Source organism: Pezoporus wallicus, unplaced genomic scaffold, assembly GCF_028554395.1.
Source record: "Pezoporus wallicus isolate ANWC-B61680 ecotype Strahan unplaced genomic scaffold, APGP_CSIRO_Pwel_v1 contig_10953, whole genome shotgun sequence".
NCBI classification, from domain to species: domain Eukaryota; kingdom Metazoa; phylum Chordata; class Aves; order Psittaciformes; family Psittacidae; genus Pezoporus; species Pezoporus wallicus.
The window spans coordinates 25,935-47,333 of record NW_026640653.1 but is presented as its reverse complement, the minus strand read 5'-3'; the positions used below and the strand labels follow the sequence as shown (position 1 = coordinate 47,333).

Here is a 21,399-nt window from a genome sequence, read left to right as displayed (position 1 = left end):
TGTAATTCCTAGGTGTCTGTGTTGGGGTTCCCAATCCCTCTCCTTCCTGCTCCTCTTTTTTTTGCCCTCTTTTTATTGTTAATTTGCCCAGGGTATGAAAGCCACTACTTCTAGGTGGGCCACTACCCAAACTCCAACATCCTGATATGTCTCCTCTGTCTTCTGTGTTCTTATCTTTTCCTCTGGGATATTAAGAGTTATAAATAAGAAGTGATGTCATGTTAGCACCCAGCCACTGCTGTGTTGCTCCAAATTAATGCATATGAGCAGTCTTCTGGCAGATGAAATACAATGCCACTGTGGGTGCTCTTGCATCACAGCTGTGATATGCTTAATTTCTGCCTGGTTTGGAAATGAGGTTGCATTCTCTGAGATACTCCATATTTTTTAACCTGCTGTTTGTTCTGTCATGGACCTTAAACTGGCTCCTTTTCCTAATCTCAGTGCCAGTGTATGATGAATTTCATGTGAAAGGCTTGTTCGAACTGGTGACTTACTCTGTCGTAGGAAAATTATTTGCTGCTTGGTTACTTTTGAACAAATCGGGAAAATTGGGATGCTGTGGGGAGCAGGCTGGTGCTTAGAAACCTGCTTTCAAGTCAAGTAGAAATGGGTAAGATTCTGTAACTGCTAGATTCTTGGCACTACATTTTTTGTGGTGGCCACGTGGAGGATATTTGTGTGTAACTGCAGTCTGCCCAAAATCCAGGCAAGCTGAGGACAGTTAATGGCAACCTCACAGAGTGAAACCAAAGATCTGGGTTAACCTGTTTTTAAGACAATAGTATGTAAATTCTTTTCAAGCAGCTCTCTGTTACTGTCTGCTTAAAAAGCAGCATGTACATCCTGACTGTTGTATTTTGTGCCTAGATGTGAAAGCATGTAACCATAAGATGATTCAGCATTTTTCAAGGTTGGAAAGGAAGATTGCTTCAGTCTTGTGTGCTGCTTGCAGTGTGCGTGTGTACCCTTGCACAGCAAGGCCATTAGCACAGTGGTTAGAAGCTGCGTTTTGTGAAAGCTCTCTCCCTTCCCCAGTTGGAAATTGGGAAGGATTTAGGTCTGTGACTGCAAAGTGGGGAGAAAAAAATGGAGTATTAAAGAGTTTATGCTCTTGTTGTGAACCAGTGCTCATGACCATTGTACTGGAAGCCGTTCTCTGAGATGAAAAATGGGGGCATGTTTGGCTCATACAGGCACCTGGCTGATGTGTTTTACTGCTGTTGTGGGCTCCAAGATAAAAGTTACCAAGTTTGTGTTTGAAACCACAGTGTGGTAGTGGTGTTGGAGAACAGCATCTGCAGTGGTAAAGAAGAATGGCAAACTATTCAAATGAGCTAACTTACTTTGAGGTCTGAGTTTTGGCAGTAGCACTGTTGAACTGCTACTACAGAACACGGTATTGGTTATCCATCCAGAGGTGAGGCTTTACACTGTGTCACGGTTTGAGAGGTAGTTCCACAATACAAACATTGGCTTTTTTTTGGGTGTGTATGTCCTGTTTGCAGACAAGCTCTCTGGAGTACCAGCAGAATGTGGTGTTACTATGCAGGCAGTTGTAGAAACTAACATTTTAAAATTGCATAGTATTAGCAGTTGAAATCTCTGTGTGTTTCAGCTGGCATATGTGTGGGTGAGTTTGCGGTATTTGCAGCAAAAAGTAGCAAAATAAATTGTATGAGAGGAGCCACGTGTAAAATTGGTACTGTATTGCCAGATAAAACCCTGGTGTTACTAGACCCCCGAGTAGTAAGCACAAGGTGCTTTTTCATGGCTGGAATGTCTTACCTATTCCTGATGAATGCTGGGTCAGAATGCAGTGATGTTAAGGTCTTTCCAGGCAGGTGGGACTGCAAAGAAAGGCAGAGTAAATTAAATTTATGACCAGTTTTGTTCCATTTGTAACTGTCCAACCTTCCTAACCTCCTTGCTGAAGACAAATCACACAGTAATTTTAGTCGTTGCCCCTTTATACATCTTAGGGTCAGAAGTGCCAAGTACTGAATTAAAACTTTGATCTTGAGAAACCATATCTAGCATAGCAAATGTGACTGTAAGCTTCAAGATTGATTAGTAGCTAAAGAGAAGACATTATTAATTTTTCTGTTTTAATGTTATGTTGCCTATGCATTTGGGGATTAAAAGCACACACTGTTGAGGCTGGCTTCTCTTTATTTCCAAATACTTTACGCTCCAGAGGCGCGAGTTAGATGATGTGGGCTTGTTTTGCATTGGGTGATGTGAAGGGAGGAAGGGAGGGGGCTGTAGTAGTTGGCTCTGTGTCCTCATGCAGGTGGGTGAGAAATTTGTTCTGCTGCTCCCTTTCATTTGTCAGGTGCATTTGCAAGATAAATAGGTGCAGTTCAGGATGGAGCTGATCAGCACTGCCCTCCTGAAATTCCTCCCTTTTCACTGCTTGAAAGCCTTGCATACAAAGGCCACTAGGATACAGGTCCTCTAGCTTGCCCTTTGAAGTGAGGAACAGTGGAATTTGTTCACCCCTGAGACTTGGTGGAGCAGCTGCAAAAGCTTTTCTGCTGAGATCCTCAGTTCTTGCTGATCATGTTTCCCATGTTGTATGTTTAGGCAGCATAAAGGCAGATAAACTCCTTGTCCTCCTGATTGCCTCACAACGTTTAGAACCAGGCGCTCCCTTAAGTACAGCAGGAGGTGTGACTGTGGCTCTGCAATTAGAGCAATTGGAAAAAGCATGACTCTACCCTCTCTGAGGGTATTTAAAGCAAGCCTAACCCATCCTGTGCACATTCCTGGGTAACAGCCTGGTAAGTTACAGGTTCCTGTAATAGCACTTCTCCCCTCCAAGTAGGGATCTGGTTTATGCAAGTGATTTAATCTTCAGTGCCCCAGGCTGTCCTTTTCAGTTGTTTGTGTAGGCTGAAGTGCCAGTGCAACCAAGTGGGAGCATCTGGATTCTACTGACAGGTCCAGCAGCAGGGAAGTGAAGCCTGTAATCTTCTCTAAGGAACCTGAGGAAGGCTGGAAGTTTTTTGAGGTAAATACAGTCTCTTTTGCTGTAAACTGAAGTAATCATCATTCAACTTTTAAGTGAGCTGGGGGGGGGAACACAAAATTTAAACACTTTTCTCTAACTGCATCCTGTTTCTAGGTGGTAGAACTGACCTGAAGTCTCCATGAAACTGCTGAAATGCATGTCGGGGCCCTCAGGAGAGTTTAGCAAGGCATGGCAGGCATGCATGCTCTCCTGCAGGGAAACACAGCTTTCTCCCTTTGGTTTATAAGGCTTTTTCCACAGTTGGAAAACATGGGGTGCTGACATTAGCCTGAACACATTTGCTCCCCGGAGTCTGAGAGAAGTTGATGATTAATGCTGTAAGAAGTGCAGAGTTCTAAAGACTGGTCTGGTTAGACACCCCCATGCTGTTAGGTTTTTCTTAACCTCTGCTTCCTTGGGGACAACAATTCCAGCACTGACTGTGGTTTCCCAGTGCTTCAGCACAGCACTTTGTGGCTTTTGTTACAATATCAGGCATTGATCTGCAACTTACTCTAGGCAGAGACCAGCAGCTCTCTGGTCTCCCCTGACCAAATCAGCAGCAGACTTGAGCTACTCCAGTCCTGTTCCACAAAAGGGGCAGCATTAGCAAGCCATACCCAGATGTATGGGTTGTGCTCTGTGCGGGCAGAAGCTCAGAGGGGGCATCCTGGGCTTGCTACTGCCCAGGGCTGAGTGGCTGCTGAAGATCAGTTGGATGAGCAGTGCTTTCACACTCTCAGCCAATAGCCATTATTCTCAATGTAGCTGTTTCCTTTGCTTTCCTACAGTACACATCCTCAGCAAAGGGACGTTACAGCGTGTAGTTCAGATGTGGATTTTACTACCTTCGTCTAAGGTGCATGAGTGCCGTGGTCTCATTTAGTGTGTGCTGACCCACATTTCCCTTACAGCAAGTCACCCATTACTAATCAACTTCAGTAGAAGAAGGGAGTGGTTTAGACAGTTTGCTTTTGATATTCTCAAAGAGCAAAAACTTGTACCTTCAAAATAATTCCATCCCTTTCTCCTCATGAAGGAGTTTTCAGGGTGTTATAAGCAGTTGTGGTTTGACGAACATGCAGCAGAACATGGAAGCTTAGTCTTTTTAGCATACCGGCTTTATTTATTTTTGAATGTGTAGTTCAAGGATCTGGAAGGCATTTTATCATGACAACTCTATTCCTATCAGCTTACGAGCAAGTTACTTAATACTGCTTCATCAGTTCTGGAGCCTACACAGCCAGTGTTGTCCTTTTGGCTTGCTAGCCCGAATTACATCAGTATAGCGTTAAATATCAGACATCAAAGATGAAAACTGGCACAGCAGCAGTATTTGGAACATGAGCATTATGAGAGCAGTACATCACACAGGGAGGGTGAGTGTTAAAAACCAACAGTGCTATTCAAGCCTACCCAGGCACTCAGAATGTATCTCACAACATTCGCTCATCACTGACTCGGTATCCAAAGTTACAAGTACTGGGTTAGTGGGAACGCAGCTGTTGCACGGTGGGAGAAAGAACAGATTTACTAAAGTCCTGGTGGCACATTAACAGCCACCCCACGTCAGCCGTGCCACGTGGTCCGTTTTCTGCTTGCTGGGCTTTATGAAGCCCAAGAGTTCCAGTTCAGAAACAGCACGAATAAAACGAGCACTGGATGTTTCAGTTAAGGAAATTGCACTTTTTATGACATGTATTGATGGAGGCAGCACTTGCTGTAGGAGGGCAAGATCTCTGAAGTCATGGTAAGCACTGATAACACTAAAATTGTTGGGGAAAAGGACAGGATTTGCCTACAGAAGCACAAATCTTCAATCTGATCAGTATTTCTTTTGCTGAGTGCACAATGTGGCAACAACGGGAGGGAGTTCCTTTCTCCACTGTTAAACCACATTTAAAGCCTACAAAGACAGAAGTAAAAATTCTTTCTTCTGAGAGACTACAAAATTACTATGTCTCCTGACAAAAGAATGGGAAGTTAGATAATTAGATTTTTTTTTGAGTTTCATAAAACAGCACCACCTTTTCTATACTCTGATACACCTTTCTTGCTGCCTTCCTGACACACAACTATATATCCTTCAGTTAAACACAGAATTTAGTTTTAATTATCGTCAGGACTGTAAAAAAAGAAAGGCCTTATACTAAAAGCTAGGTGAAGTTTTACACCATAGAAGTATTCTTCCTGTAGTTAAACCTCCTTTTCTACAGCTAGGGTTTAAGTTTTGGTTCTAATGCTCATCCTTTAGATATTTTTCAGATCTCAGTTAAGAATCAGTACAAAGTGAGAAGCAAAATGTCTGTTTTGAGGGAACTAAAATTCTTAACTCTCAGGTGCTAGAACTCATGGATTCTACTGAGGACACTACTTGTGTCATTTCTTCTGCTAAGGTTCCACCTTCCTCATCATAAACTCTCATTGTTTGTTCTCCATCTGCTCTCTAGGTCACAGCTATCTTACCCTCTGTTCCCCAGCAGTGCTCCCCCCCCATATAGCAGCTGTACCAACTTTCAGATGATTTAACCAACTAGAACAGCTTCAACTTGGTTTACAGTCTGTTGGTTCTGTTTCAGACCCAAACAGCTCCTATGGTCAGAAGCTGCTCTCTTACCTCAACCCACTCAGCCCAACTGCTGATCAGCTGATGTATTTCTGTGACATTTCCAGTACATTAAGGCTGCTTAAACCAGCCTTATTTTTCTGGAATCAGTTATCAGTGAACATGAAGCTGAATTTTGAAAATCCTGGTTCGTTAATCCTGTGATTAACAAATGTCAAGCTTGAGAGCAATGAGAAAGGATACTGGATGATATCATCCACCTGGTCTGAGGAAGCTGTATCTGCATTTGGTTCAACTGCTGTCACCACTGTTGAGAAAGCCTGGAAAGGGAAAAGCAGTACAGATTTAACATGTTTCATAAACAGAGCTCCACATAAACAATGAGCTCTTAGTTGGTGACTATCACTCAGGAGGAATGAGATCTTGGAATGGCAATTCCATGAGAATCTCAGTTCAGCAGCCATCAAAAGAGCAAACAGGGTTACACATTAGCATGGCAGGAATACAGAATGAAAGACCTCATTCTCTGAACTCGTGTGCCTGCATTTTAAATCCCAGTGCAGTTCTGGTCCCTGGCTTGTTCTCAGAAACAATACAGAACTGAAAAACATTCTCAAAGTGAGACTGCTTAAACATGGAAAAATGAAGGCAATAGATATGTTAGCTATGAAGAAATCTGTAAGAGTGAGGGACAGCAAGAGGCTTCTGTCCATTTGTATTTCTAGTATACAAACAAGGCAGCAGAAAACAAAACAGATAAAGGAATGTCCTCAGCACGCACTGCCTGTAGTTAAGCTACAGCACTTCTTGCCAGAGGATGCTGTGGTGTCTACAAAGGTACATTGGTAATATAATCCAGACAGGCTTATGAAATACAGTCTAGGAAACATTAGAACACAGAATCACAGAATGGTTTAGGTTGGAAGGGACCTTAAAGATGATCCAGTTCCACCCCCCTTGCCATGGGCAGGGACACCTTCCGCTAGACCAGGTTGCTCAAAGCTCCATCTGACCTGGCCTTGAACACTGCCAGGGATGGGGCAGCCACAGCTTCTCTGGGCAACCTGTGCGAGTGCCTCACCACCCTCACAAGAAAGAACTTCCTCCTTAGCCTTTCAGCTGAAAGCCATTCCCTGCTGTCCTACCAGTACATGCCCTTGTAAAAACTGCCTCTCCAGCTTTCATGCAGGCCCCTTTTAGGTACTGGAAGGCTGCTGTAAGGTCTCCCCCAAAACATTACTGTTATTAATGTATGTTCTCTTGTTATACTCCTCCCCTCTTTTGGTCACACCACAGATGGGATATCAGGCTAGAAGGACCTTTGCTCTGCCTTAGCACAAGCATTCTCTCTGAGAGCCCCACACTTGCCAAGCAGCAGCATCACAGAAGCATCACAGAAGACTTTAAAGGGAATAATAATAAAAAAGTAACATTGTGAAGCATAAGATCTGATCTGTGCCGAGCATAAAATAGAAGCAGAACATTTTCATCATCATCTGTAAATAAACGATCCACAGTAGTCAGAGGAAGTCTCTGTGGGCTGGTGACTAGATTCTTGCACAGGAGGGACTGAGGTGTGCAATGATTTAAGCTGTCAAAAGAGGCACTGAAGAAAAGTAGACATGCAGCAAAAGGATAAATCAGAACACTGAGAGCAGGTGAAGACCCTGTTTGCACTGTCACATACCTCTAACCAATCAACAAGGTTAATCAATCTGCCACACTCCAAATGAAGCTTATACACGATGCATATGTCAGGGGCTTTATTAGAAATGCTCCCGCCGTCACCCTTCAAAGCTTGATTCTGTTGAAAAGAATGCAGTAACTTTGATCAGTTCTGAATCTGGAACAGTTCTAAGGGCTACACAGAACATTACTTCAGGAAATTCACATGGTACGTTTACTGTTTGTGTGGTTAATGGCAAGTGGAGGGTACAAAGAAATAAAGAACAAAATGGGAAAATAAGCAAGCACACCATTAAAAACAAACACCAATAAAAAAACACGCAGCTACTTCACTCCTGGCGTTCCTTCTATAGTTTTGTACACTTAGAGAGTTTCTAATGAGCGATTATCTGATTAGACTTTTCCCCCAATTCTTTTGCAAGTTCTATTTACTTATCAGAGGGAAATACTCTGTTCTATGGATTCAGGAAAAGAAACTAGTCAGAATCTGCCTCAGAATGTAGTATGTAGAAAAGTGTCTCCTCCCCCCCCCCGCTAAAGGAAAAAGGAAATCTTTATCAGATATGCTAGAAAGCAAAATCACTTCTCTCATCTGAGTTTCGTCCTTGAAATGTAATGATCATTTCTCTCTGGTTTGAGCCGCCATAAAGGCAAAAGTCTGATTTCTCACAAACTATTCTGTATGTCAGGAAATTCACGTCATCAGCAGTGAACCATTTACTTGAGAAGTGAAAAAGCCACTTGAGCCAGAAGCAAGAGCTGCAGCAACATTCTGTTATCGGTTCATGGGGTTTATTGCAGTTTTCAGTTTCATGCACTCTTAAGAATGAAAACACCCACTGACCATTCCTGTCAGTTCACAGAAATTTTGGCTAAAATGCTTTTACATGTTAGTAGAATATGCAAGTTGCTTTTGGGAAGCCTGTGAAGCCATAGCAAGATGCCGCCATAAATAAATGCTTTTCAAGATAGAAAAGAAGGTTGAGCCAAGAATGTGGCTGCTCAAGAATCTCTAGCCTACCTTTCACAGCTCTCAAACCCTGCAATTTGTGAGACTCAGGTTCAGCTTGCGCTCCAGCACTTAGGAGGCATCTCACTACATCCAGAAAGCTTGACAATTGTCAAACTCACTTATTCTGTACAAGGACCACAAAAGCTGCAGAGATAAGGTTAACATCTGTCAGTTCAGTCTAAATGGTCTCCAGATAATTCACAGTAACATGGCTGAGCCCTCAAAATGTGACAATCCAGACAGTAATTTACCAGACTATAATTTGGGAGGGTACCGTAGTAGTTTCAAATACTACTGTGTTAGTAACCAGCACAGGTGAAGTTACACTTTCTGGTTGATATAGTGGCTCACCACTGCCAGAAGGATAACCCCAGGTCCTTCTCTTTTCCCTCCTGCTACTTCAACCTAAGTCAGTGGCTTCCTACCACTCACCTTATGCCAATGCCGGCATTGCTGGGCACTTTGCACTGATTACCACTATCATGAGAGGATGCAACTTCTAAAGCAACTGCACTCTCCTGGAACAGGTTCACCTACAGAAATTAGTATCTAGCTGGACCACACATAAGCGGTGAGAACGATCCAAGAAAGGTATTACTTTGGCACTGCAGGGGCTCTGCCAGCACCTGGAAGAGCTCAGCCTCACTTGTGGTGACAAGGCCAAGTCTTTACAGCATAGTGCGAGGGACTGCATGTAGGGAAACCTCAGCTTCCTGAGGCAGCAGCACACGCATTGTGCTGAGAGGAAATAACTACACACAGAGGCAGGAAGCTGCCCCAGAACGAGCAGCAGTTGTGAAACCACCAGTACAGCACCACAGAGGTGCTGCTTCAGCAAGAGTGAGGCAGTGGGCACAACCCAGAACACTGTTGATGAGGGGCTCCTCTTGCTTGACCCTGCGCCCAGAACCCAGAAGCTAGACAGAGGACAGATGCATCCCTTGCTCTGGAATTAGTGTTACTCTCTTTCCAAAGCATCAAATGCATATGGTATCTCCTTTCCCCGATAAGAGAGCTTAATTGCAACTTGAGGATTTTCATTTCATAGCAATCAAAGTGCTATGAATTAGTGGGTAACTGGGCTCATCCTTGAGAACAGTGTGAAAATTGCCCTTCCTATCCAAGGTCATGATCAGAACTTGCATGACTAAACTCCGGGAAGATCCAAGATCAGATTTCCTCATGCAGTGCTATTACTCCAAGTTGCAACTTGCTGCATTTTCAAGGGCTCAGTGAAAACAGAATTGCACTTTACTTTTGGTTTTTTTTTTTTGGCAGTGTTTTTTGTTTGTTTCAGGATAAGCATGATTCTTGGCTCATGTTCTGATAAATAAATAACTGGACTGGGTTCCTGCAAGAAAGGCATCACATATTAATCATTTGCTGATACTCCACTGAAGCAGATCCTTTTCTGCCACTGCCCCATGGAAGGAACAGCTCTAGAGAACTTTGCTCTGGTTATAGCCCAGGAAAGTACAAGCCATGCAGAGGTCATGGATACAAACAAGAAAACATATTTCTTTTAGTCACATGGATTAAAATGCAAAGCAAGGTACTCAGCCAGTATTGCTGCTGTTAGAAACTATGCCAAACCTTCATGATCTACTCGGAAAACATCAGAAATATGTTAAAGCATGTCAAATAACAAAGTACAGGATGACAGAGGGCTTTAAACCCTGTCAACTCATCAAAGAGAATACTTATTAAACACATCTGTAGGCAGATTTTGCTAGCTTTCCTGATCTGTATTTTTACAGGTTTTCAAAAACAATAAATGACTGAGGTTCATATTAGGTCTCTTTAATGGTACCCACTTGCTAACTACTGTTTTCACAAATAAGCTCTTAAGTGGTTTTAGAAATAGCTCCTGCACACAGCAAAACTTGACAGCCATCGTTCCAATAGAGGCACGGTGCGAACAAACCCAGTATGAATCGGGTTGCAGATTTCAAAGACTGATCTTTATCAAGTACAACTCCCCGTAAGTGCTGGCTTTGATTCAAGTAGCATATAATCACTCAGCTCCAGCTACAACCAATTGTTTTCATTTCAAAAGTGTAATCACATTTTCAAGGGAAATGTTAGGGCACAAGGATAACTCCAAGTAGTATCTATAGTTAAGGACAAAACAAAGAAATGCATGGTGTCCTGGGTTCAGCAGTAGCAGTTGTTTTTTCTCCTTCTTCATAGCTGGTGCAGTGCTGTGTTTTTGACTACCAGCCTGGGAACAGCGCTGATAACACCAATGTTTTTAGTTGTTGCTCAGTAATGTTTACTCTGACCAACGACTTTGAGTCTCATGCTCTGCCAGGGAGGAGGGGAAGCCGGGAGGAAGCAGAGACAGGACACCTGACCCAAACTGACCAAAGAGGTATTCCATACCACAGCACATCATGCCCACTGTATAAACTGGGGGCAGTTATCTGGAAGGGTCAGATCACTGCTCAGTCGGGCTGGGTATCAGTCAGCAGGTGGTGAGGTGTTGTATTCTCTTCCCTTGTTATTTCCCTTATCATTATTATTATTGGTGGTAGCAGTAGTGATTTGTGTTATACCTTAGTTACTGGGCTGTTCTTATCTCAACCTGGGGGAGTTACATTCTTTTGATTCTGCTCCCCATCCCTCTGGGAGCTGAAGGGGGGGGGGGGGGGGGGGGGGAGGGAGTGAGCTGCATGGCTAACTGAGCTTAAACCACAACAGTACTTTTTTGTGCCCAACATGGGGCACGAAGAGTTGAGATAACGACAGATCTGACCAGAGTGTGTCTAATCGTATTTGTGATAAGCATTCATTGTTTTGGATTAATAGTCACTTGTCACAGTGCTCTCAAAGTTGTTGCTCTTGATCTCACAGTTTCAGCATGTTGTACCTTACTTACAGCTGTTGTTTGCTCTGTTAGTGTTTATCAGCTGGGGGCCTTGGGATAAGGCTCTTGTTTCATTGTACTTTATGGTAATGACTTGTAATACAATAGAATCATTGATCATGAAACTGAGCTGGCTTAGGTTCCCAGTGTGGTCTCCACCTCTATACTTTGGGAGGTATGTAATAGAAGTGTTTAGCAATTACACATCTTTTTTCCCCTCCTTGGGTGGTCAGCCTATGAAGGAGACATTCCCACACACCCTAGTGACAAGTACGGCAGCATCATTTGAGAATTCTGAAGGTTTTGAATGGCCTTTGGGTATCCTTGGGACCTGCCTGCTGATTGTGATGGGGATCAGCATGTTGGCACACACACAGACTGTGTTTTACCTGTAACCATTTTGTCTGATCTCAAAAGTTAAGCAGAGTCAGGTTTGGGTCTTGTCTGGGGTTAGACGACAATATAGGAGGACCAGATTTTCCCCAAAGCTGGACAGTCATGAGTGGCAGGGTGCGTGGGACAGTATGGGCAAGTATCTAGTCCACTGGGCCCCTCCAGTGCTTTGGAAGCGTCGGAGATGGAAGGCAGCTGTATGAAGTCCCCAGCAACAAGCTGCAGAAACTGCTGAAGGGGACAGTGAATTATTTTGAGCCTGGTGGGCCCATGGCACTTCAGGCCATCACAGCAGAGATGCAACATAGAGATGGACGGACTCATGATCGAGGGGTGGACTTAGCAATGGACACTAGTGCCCAGGTTATTCACAAGTGTGAACACTGTACACAGCCTCTCCTGCTCTGAAAGACTGTTAAAACAGATGGAGCCCAACATCATGTACCAGATGAACTTAGCAGCTTTATAGGGAGTGGTCCATGCACTAAGGAATGATCTCTGTGTGTGTGTGTATGTATATATGTATATATATAAGAGTGATGGTATATTGAAAATGTGGGATCTGAGCATGATGTGAATAGTATGGAATAAGGGGTGGATAATGTCCTGTGTTCAGCAGTAGCAGTCATTTTTCTCCTTAGTAGCTGGTGCAGTGCTTTGTGTGTTTGACTTTCAGCCTGGGAACAGCTGGGGTGATATGATTTAGCATAAGGTGTCCCTGCCCACGGCAGGGGGGTTGGAACTAGATGATCTTAAGGTCCTTTCCAACCCTAACTATTCTGTGATTCTATGTTTTTAGCTGGTGCTCAGTAATGTTTATTCTGACCAACGACTCTGAGTCTCATGCTCTGCCAGGCAGGAAGGGAAGACGGGAGGAAGCAGAGACAGGACACCTGACCCAAACTGACCAAAGAGGTATTCCATACCACAGCACGTCATGCCCACTATATAAACTGGGGGCAGTTACCTGGAAGGGTCAGATCCCTGCTTAGTTGGGCTGGGTATCGGTTAGCAGGTGGTGAGTGGTTGTATTCTCTTCCCTTGTTATTTCCCTTATCATTATTATTGCCGTTAGCAGCAGTGATTTGTGTTATACCTTAGGTACTGGGCTGTTCTTATCTCAGCCCGTGGGAGTTACGTTCTTTCAGTTCTCCTCCCCATCCCTCTGGGAGCAGGGGTGGAAGGAGGCGAAGTGAGCGAGCGAGCTGCATGGCTGACTGGACTTAAACCATGACATATGGTCACTCCTTTTCCAAACCCTGCTCTATTTCTTTCTTTTGGTCATCCCGGGAATTTGATTTCAGGAAGAAAAAGGGCTGATTTTCTTCTCTACAAAAGGGCAGGGTTAAGTAACAGAACCAGTGACAATCCTTTTCACGGACTTTGAAAAGACATAATCCCAATACTCAATAGATACTATGGTAAATAGAAAATCAACATACTACTTTAAATATGCTTTATTTAAGCTATTGTTAATTCATCACTGCACCTGAACAAAGCCTTCACCTTACACTGAGTCTACACAGTGAGGACTAAGCACCAGCCCTGTAAAGGAAGTCCCTGGAAAGAGCTGCAGACACTGTATTTTTCCCCACGGACAGTCATGCCATCTATAATGGGGGACAAAATGACTTTTCTGCTACCTCAACAGGAGGAAGAAAAGAGCATGACTAGAACAGGCTCTGGAAAAATGGATTTCCCACACAGAACCCTTTCCATAATTAGGTGCTTTGTTTCGGCCAGCCAGATTCCCCAGCACTTTGCAAACTCCCCAGCTGCCTATCAACACTAACTTGCTGGTTCTCTGCAAAACAGCTGAATGTGTGCCAAGCTCCATGAAACAGCAGAACTCAGCCTTACACATCATCCTCCTGTGCAGCCTTCAGAAACCACTACAGCACCACAAACAACTCACTTGTTTCTTACCTTCAGGTAGCTGTATGGGTTATTTAAAGCTGTATGAAGTGCAATCCTCGGGGCAGCATTCAAGTGCCCACGGAGAACACTGGCTGTGTTGAAATACACTATCTCATGCAGAGTTTTGTGGTCTGCAGGAACAAGGTAATTCCTGAAAAAGCAACATGAGATATGGGGAAAGGAAGGAGATACAAAGCTTTACCTTGTGGGAAACAACAGAATTCTACTGCGGTTCGAGACTACAAGAATGTATGTTTCCCAACCAGTACTGACAAATCTCTGAAAAATCAATGAACAGTGCTGAAATCAACTTTTAAGCAGGGAAGTTTGTTATTAGCAACTCTACATCTAATGGATTTAGCATAGCTGGGCCACTGAAGAGCAGCAGCTGAAATGCTAACATCAGTCATATACCCCACAGATCTTGCTTAGCCATCTCAGAGCTTTGTGCTGAGCCTCTGCCCATCACTGTCTTTATACGTGAAGTTTTTCTCTCAGCACAGTCATACTTGTCATACTTCTGTTAGCTTCTCTGCCCCCTCCCCCCCCCAGCTCTATAATTAACAAGTGCCTTCATCTCTTCCCCCATGCCAAGCCTTTCACATTTTCTGTTACTGAGCTGCCTCCAAACCCCTCTCTGCTTTGCCTTGCTCACCAAAACAGTTCCCAAAACGCACAGGATATCTCACTTGACATCTATAATTTTCTAAGTAGAACAGATCAGCAAAGATTAGGGTAAAACCTCTCAACTCTACTTTGCCACATACACCCAGTCCTCCCTCAGCTTTCTTCTGTAGCCAATTACTTCTACTGATCTATGGAAAAGAGATTATATAATTTTTTTAATTATTATTATTTTTAGAACCCTCAACAAAGAAAGAAGAGGAAGGGAAAAAAATGTGCTTCAGGCTGCAGGGACCGAACCACAGTTTTGGCAAGGTTAACATGCTAGCAAGATTTCTGTTGAAAGTTATGGTGCAAGCTAATGCAGGAGTATAAACCAGGAAGGCTCACCTTACGAGACTGTCTATATAGTCAACAACTTCGTAACGAAGCATTTCAAACTTTGTCAGTTTCTTAGATCGCCTTGAATCCTTCAACTCCAACAAGGTCTTTAAAAAAAGAGTGGTGCATAAAACTACATGACTACATGGGAGGCAGTTATTCTCTGCAGAACACAATCTATATGCTTAACATGTATAATTAATCTTTGCTGGCATGTCTTCACTGGTGATGTCTGAAAGTGTGATTGTGCAGTTATTTTTATTTAGGCCAGTGTATTCAGTTCTCAAAGTGGTAGGAGTTTGGGAAATTCAAAGAAATATGTGTTAGGCAGAAAGTGTCATTTACAAGTTAAATAAGAAGAAACCCCCTAATTTGCATTTTAAAACCCTAGTTTATGACAGATATTTTCTATAACTGTCTTTGTGCCAGGTGCGCCCGACATACACAGTTGGTACTTATTCATTCATTTTTAAGAAGAGTTACTTATACAAAACCTCCACTCAGAGCTCCAGCAAGCTGGGAAGAACTAACCATGGACAAGTACATCTTAAAAGATTTAGTTAAGGAACTAGTCAGTAAAGCCTACACAGGCCTAACCTTCTGAAGATGATAAAGGTCTGTCTTCTTCTGGAGCTCCTTTTGTGACGATACGGACACATCTTGTTCTTGGAAAGCTTCTGCTACTAGAACAAAACTAATGTTTGATATGTGGGGTAAACTTTTCCTGACTACCTATATAGCCCCCTTGCCCCTAGAAACAATCTGAGAAGTGTTCAGCTAACATAGACCCAAACACAGGCAGCTTTTGAGTCTTGCAATTTGTAACAGATAGTTAAACAAGGACTCTGCAGTGCAGCTTAATCAATGGTAACTGAAGCAATTCAGCCCTGAGCAAAGATCCAGCACAAGCCTTGCACAGCACTTGAATTCTGCTTATGTCATCCTAGGTCATACTCTTAATATCTGTAAATTGAACAGATTAGTACTAGATACCACTGATGCTTAGGAGCGTTCAAAAAGCCAATCACTGCAATACACAGCCCTTCTCACACACAAAAAACACAATGTCAGAAATGAGTTCTCTGTACTTAACCCAGAGCAGCAAACCAAAAGCATGGTAAGGCATTTCATTGTTCAGTGCTATTCTCAATTTATAACAAAGCTTTGTTTTCATAGCCATGTAGTCTGTTGATCGACTGCACCAATAATTAGTAAGTTTTAGGTAAAAGCAAAGAAGCAAAAACTCCGGAATCACAATCAATGGCAGGATGAGTGATAACCAGAATCAAAACAAAAGGTAACTAGATTTCTTGCCTTACTTATGAAGACGGTAATAACATGGAGATTCCACCTACAGATCACAGGTCAAGCTCCAATCAGCTGTGACAATCATTACATATAAAAGCTTTCTGGTGACCTACATAAAATGAGTTTGTATTTTCCAGTGCCCTGTGGACATTTGCATTTGTGTTGAAGACTCCAAAACAGAGAACTTGCTCTCTCCACTACTGCACCAATACATTTTAAGGTATTTTTTATCAATCCTTTAGGTCAAAATAGACTGAGCACAAGGGTATTCTGTTTCCTCAAGCTTCACGTTTTCATTTTTTCCAGTTCACGAGGCAGTTGGGAAGATGGGCTTTGTTGTTGTTAACAATGGAAAATAAAGAATTTTGGACTATCTTTTCACACCAAGAGCTCTGTGGGAAATGTGGGTATATAACATTTTTGGCAGACTTCTGAAACTCCCACTGAAGATCAACACAGTCACAGAAACATATCAGAAGTCACCTAACTCAGCAACCTATTCATGAAGAGTTTATCCGAACTTCCCCTTCTCACTTTTTCATTATAGCTGAAGTCCACTTTGAAAACAAACTAAGACCCTTTATGGATTCATTAGATCATCTCTGCTTTAAAAATATCTTCAAGTCCTACGTGAAAATAAATACTGCCCTTTTTTCTTTTATAGTTCTACATGTCCCTGAATTCCCAGAATTGTTCTCTTTTATTTATTACCTCAAGGTAAGTCAAGCTACTTAAAAGCCTTTCGCTTCAATTCTTTTTTCTAAACTAGATCAACCTTTAGGTTTTCCACCATAGTTCAGATCCTTCAGTGCTGCTGTCCTCAGTGACATATACAGCTTTTTCAAAGTGACCACCTACTTCTTGTACCACAGCCCTGCTGTCACTACATCTATTAAAAAATATATGGTACAGACAAGAGCAATTTCTTCTAAACAAGCCTCAGTTAACACCAGAGCATTACATGACTACTTTGATTAATATTAGACTGCATTTTGTGGGGCTTATTGCCTACTTGTCCAAAAGCTGGGTAGCAAGCAACCACCCTGATAATGAACTTAATAAGCATAAAGCAGAACAGGTAATAACCACTTCATCTTTAAAAGGGAATCACAGAGAAGCACTCTTGTAGTTCAGGGGAAGCAATGAAATTCCCATTCCAGAAGAATGCTGGAGTATGTCATACTCCTATTTCAGAGGCAGTATGGCACTAATCTGCCTCTGAAAGATGGAAGGCTGCTACTCATTTGCCTTACTAACTTTCAGTTACCATGAACAATATGAACAATCAAATATATGGGCCTGACAAGTTACACCCTGTCAGCAGAGCCCTGACAACTGGCACTTGGTGTCCTGGCTCTTATGTGAATCTAACTGAACATGCAGGTGAAATAACTTTATATATATTTGGATTAAATACTGTATCATAAGGAAGTTTGCTCCTATATATCTCTCAATATCTGGTTTTAGTTGTTAAATGTTTTAAACAATTGCAACATCTGGTAAAATGTTCAAGATCTACATATGACAGATTTAGTGAGTAATGTTTGCTGATCTGTCCAATTTCTTACCTCACATTGCTTTTCTGTATTATAAAAAGCATGAACCACATACCAATAATCTAAGCACTTCCTAATTTTGTGCATGTATTTAAAACAATCCTGAAAAATCCAATGGTTTAATATGATGGCAGGATATCACCAGGTAAAATTATACCCATTGGTCAGATTATAAACCATCTTTTCCTATAATCTGCAATGGAATGTTTGATGGTACACACCCACCTTCCAGTTTCTGAAACTGGGTCAAGAACTCCTTCAGCTTCTCCACTGCCTTATCAAACTCGTTTCCAGAAGATGACACAAGTATCTCCACACATTGTTGAAGCATAGTTTCCAAATCAGACTTATTCAGCATCCTGAAAGACACAATTGTTGGCTGAAATTGAAACACAGAATGATGAAACAGCTTTAAATGTTCTTAGTTGGAAAAATGTTAAAAAATAATTGGGAAAACTCCTTTTAAAAGAGAAAACTGTCAAGATTTCAAGCATTCAGTCTTTGTTCCCAGTCTTCAGTTATTTCTTTCCTTGCTGTCATCGACAGAAGGAAGCAAAGCAACTTGGACAGATGCCGTTTACAGTTTCCTGCAGAACTGACAATGAAAACTTTTCTGATATGCTAGCTAAAAACACTCCCTGCATACAGAGTTAAATGTTTGAGACTGTGACTCTCATCAAAAAGAAGAACGGTGTGGTTTGTAAGCCATTCCCAAGAATGAATAGTTCATGAAATGGTAGAAAATTAGATTAGTGTGTGTTCACACAGCCACAAAATCCATTACTCTGTATTCAAAATGATTCGCAAGCAAAACCCTAATTGCAGTTTTCTGTATTTGGTCACTATAAACCTAAAGCCTAACCACCACTAGAAGTGACCCCTTGAGATTATTTAGCCCAACATCCAGCCATTTACTTATTTTTAATTATGTATTAGGGCATTCTGTAAGTGTCACCAAGCATTGCTCAGTCTCAGAATTTTCCTTTAAAAGATACCAAAGCAAGTCCTGGCAAATATCCATAAATGAAATCTAGAATTGCAGCCACTGCATCAAGCCAGTACCATTACACAGGCATGGAACTTTCTTCATGCAGTGTGAGAGGCTCCCATTGCTAAACACTCTGGTTCTGAACAATCACACATCTGTAATATCCACTGTTACTAGAAGCCCTTCCCAGGCATATTCTTACGGTTTTGCTTTGTCTTATTGAAAGCAAAGGTACTAATATAAAAATAGAAACCAAAGCTGCTAACAGTCTAAGGATTTTAGTTTAGAAGATACAAAAACCACAGCTACACAAAAGAGGGAGCATGACAGAAGAATGAAATGATGGTGATCAGTGCGTCAGAGAGTCCATCTCCATATCAGCCACCTAAATATTGACTAAGAGAGATTTAAGGAAGATTTACAAGAGGCTGGGGAAGCTTTATGGATGTCTGGAAGAGCAATTGCAAATTGATCTCTAGTTTCTAACTGGCAGTTGATGCTAAATGCTTGTAAAAGCTGGAATTTGAAACTTCAGTTTATCTGATTCGGGGTTATGGATTTTTGTAAGCCTGGTGATGCCTTCAGATACACTTATTGTGTACAGAAAAGCATTAGGAGTTAACAACAAGCACACAAATGGCTAGAAAACATTTTGAAACTGTCTTGTAGAAACTAATGGGTAAACAAGATAGCCTTCTTCCAGGTCAGACAAAATACTGCAACAATTAAACACTTAAGATGGGGAGAGGATAACCAGATTTGGAGATCTGTGAATGGAAAGAACAAATTTATTTTAGTAACATTATTCAAAAAGAAGCTGCAAGTTCTAGGAAAATAAATATTTACAACAACAATGGGATTACAGGGCCCAAAGAGCAAGCAAGAGGATGGTTATCACCTATCAGAAACAGAAAAGGATGCTTTTAAACCTTCTGGTCTTGAGATTACTGCAAGGTATGCCAGGTATCAGAGCGTGGGTTTAAGATTTTAATTCATTTAGGAGACAAGCTTAAAGCAGAAAGGAAGATCTCAGATCATCCAAAGACAGTAAATAAATCTGTCTCTGATTATTCAGAGATGAGTTAAGAAAGAGAAGAAAGGAAGACGGGATGAAGTCCACAGAAACTCCTTCTGAATGCTGAAGTGGGCAATCATCTGAAGAAGTGGTTACAGAGATTGATCAACAACAAAATGACAACAGTCACCGAAGGGCAGGACTGTGATAAGCAGTATGTGACGAATGGCCTCAATGACTGACGAACAAAAGCATCAGCACAGTATCTAGACAGAAGACAAAAGGTCAGACAGTCCTCAAAGTTTTGCCACCTAAAAGCTTGACCAGATGTTGCAGTCAGTCAGCTCCCCATAACCAGGTGAGACAGGTGTGGGAGACTGTCACGTGAGACACTTTCCAACATCTCCTAATCTTATCTGATTAGATTAATCCAATGTGAACTACTGTTCACACACACTCTCTGTCTCCCTATTATATATTTTAAGATTCTAGACAACTAAAGTAGAGTAACTACTGTCTAGATTGCTAAACTTTGATAACCTGAAACACCATCTTTGGAGAGAGCACTTTTAGCAGAAGGGATAAAATCCAGTCCAAGGAAAGGCTGTAGTATAAACCAACCAACCAACCAACCATAAAAAAACTCAATGCAACAACTGAAAACCCCACATTCAAACATAATTCACGAAGGGTGAAAGACTTTGTTAGAAATTCAGAAATAAGCTGATCAAAAGCTTCTGTTTTTTACTTTCTAAATACAAGGGAAAAAAAGAAGGACTTCAAAAAAAAAAAAAAGACAAGAATAATAAGGGATGGGAAAAGGCAATCCAAAGGATATCAACAGGTGATGTGTCCCCTCGAAAGACAGAGATATTAAGGAACCATGACTAACTTCCATACCTGAGCAAAGGACAGAAAAAAGAAGATTGTGAGTGGAAAGGGAAAGATCACATTTTATCCTTTTCTTAAAAAAGACAACAGCAAGATTCTATGCAGAAAAAGCAGAGACAAGTATGTGTAAAATGGAAAAGAGAGTTAAAGCTGAAAGAAGACAAAATAATAATCACAGCATCCCAAGTATTTGAAGAAATTGGGCTGAAGCAGTTTTGTTAAAAAAAAAAAGAACAAATGACAGAGTACCTGGATTTAAAAAAAAAAAAAAAGGAATTAAACAGGTAAGAATAAACGGGGAGCAAGCCAGAACCTGATGGCACCATCAACTTTTGAGATAGGAGACAGATGAATTAAAAGTGCAAGAAAGCAAACTAAACATAAGGGAGAGGAAAAAATGCCAATTACTAGCCATTACAGAACAGACTACAGGAAAGCAAAATGAAACACTGGTGGGCAAGGGTTGATAGGTGCTTGAGTGCTGTCAGTATTCAGTGAGTCAGAGAAGGATTAAGGAGGAAATACTGTAGAAATGACAAATCAATAATGTAATCCTTTCAAAGGGATGAAGGCAAACAATACGGTGCAGTGGTAATGTATAAGAGTATGCTTCCTTCTGTATATGAGCCCAGATATATTCTTCCATGCAATTTTAGTGTCAGACACATAAAACCTCACAAGCCTGGAGGCTCTGGAAGAGGCAGCTGAAGTAACGGTGCTGCATCAGAACTGATGTATTACTGGAATGAATGCAGCTACCAGGAAACAGCCCCTTGCCATAATAAAGCACATTTAAAAGTCTGTAGCTGCAGCATTACAATTTAATGATCTTCTGTTAAGAAAAATGGCTTGGACAATGTCCTGGGTTCAGCAGTAGCAGTCATTTTTCTCCTTCTTGGTAGCTGGTGCAGTGCTGTGTTTTGACTTTCGGCTCGGGAACAGAGCTGATAACAAGGATGTTTTGGTTTGGCCAAGGACTTTGTGAGCCTCATGCTCTGCCAGGGAGGAGGGGAAGCCAGGAGGAAGCAGAAACAGGACACCTGACCCAAACTGACCAAAGAGGTATTCCATACCACAGCACATCATGCCCAGGATGTAACTGAGAGTTACCTGGAAGGGCTGGGAGACTGCAGAGTTGCAGGAGGTATGGGTCGGTGCTTGGTCAGGCTAGGGGGGGGACAAG

The 21,399-nt window shown here is 41.9% G+C and overlaps 1 protein-coding gene across 4 annotated transcripts in view; it reads right to left on the bottom strand.

The window, feature by feature from the left end:
* Positions 1 to 4,112: 4,112 nt before the first annotated feature.
* ORC3 (origin recognition complex subunit 3) overlaps positions 4,113 to 21,399 on the bottom strand; it is a 41,849-nt gene continuing 24,562 nt past the window's right edge. For 3 of the 4 annotated variants that reach the window (XM_057419980.1, XM_057419981.1, XM_057419982.1), the window contains 7 exons: positions 17,548 to 17,681; positions 15,056 to 15,141; positions 14,468 to 14,565; positions 13,463 to 13,604; positions 7,267 to 7,383; positions 5,823 to 5,899; positions 4,113 to 4,671 (listed from right to left, as the gene is read on the bottom strand). In XM_057419980.1, coding sequence (XP_057275963.1) covers positions 4,566 to 4,671; positions 5,823 to 5,899; positions 7,267 to 7,383; positions 13,463 to 13,604; positions 14,468 to 14,565; positions 15,056 to 15,141; positions 17,548 to 17,681 — 760 coding nt within the window. In that variant the 3' untranslated portion in view covers positions 4,113 to 4,565. The remainder of the gene's footprint in view (positions 4,672 to 5,822; positions 5,900 to 7,266; positions 7,384 to 13,462; positions 13,605 to 14,467; positions 14,566 to 15,055; positions 15,142 to 17,547; positions 17,682 to 21,399) is intronic. The other variant, XM_057419983.1, reaches the window with a different exon arrangement.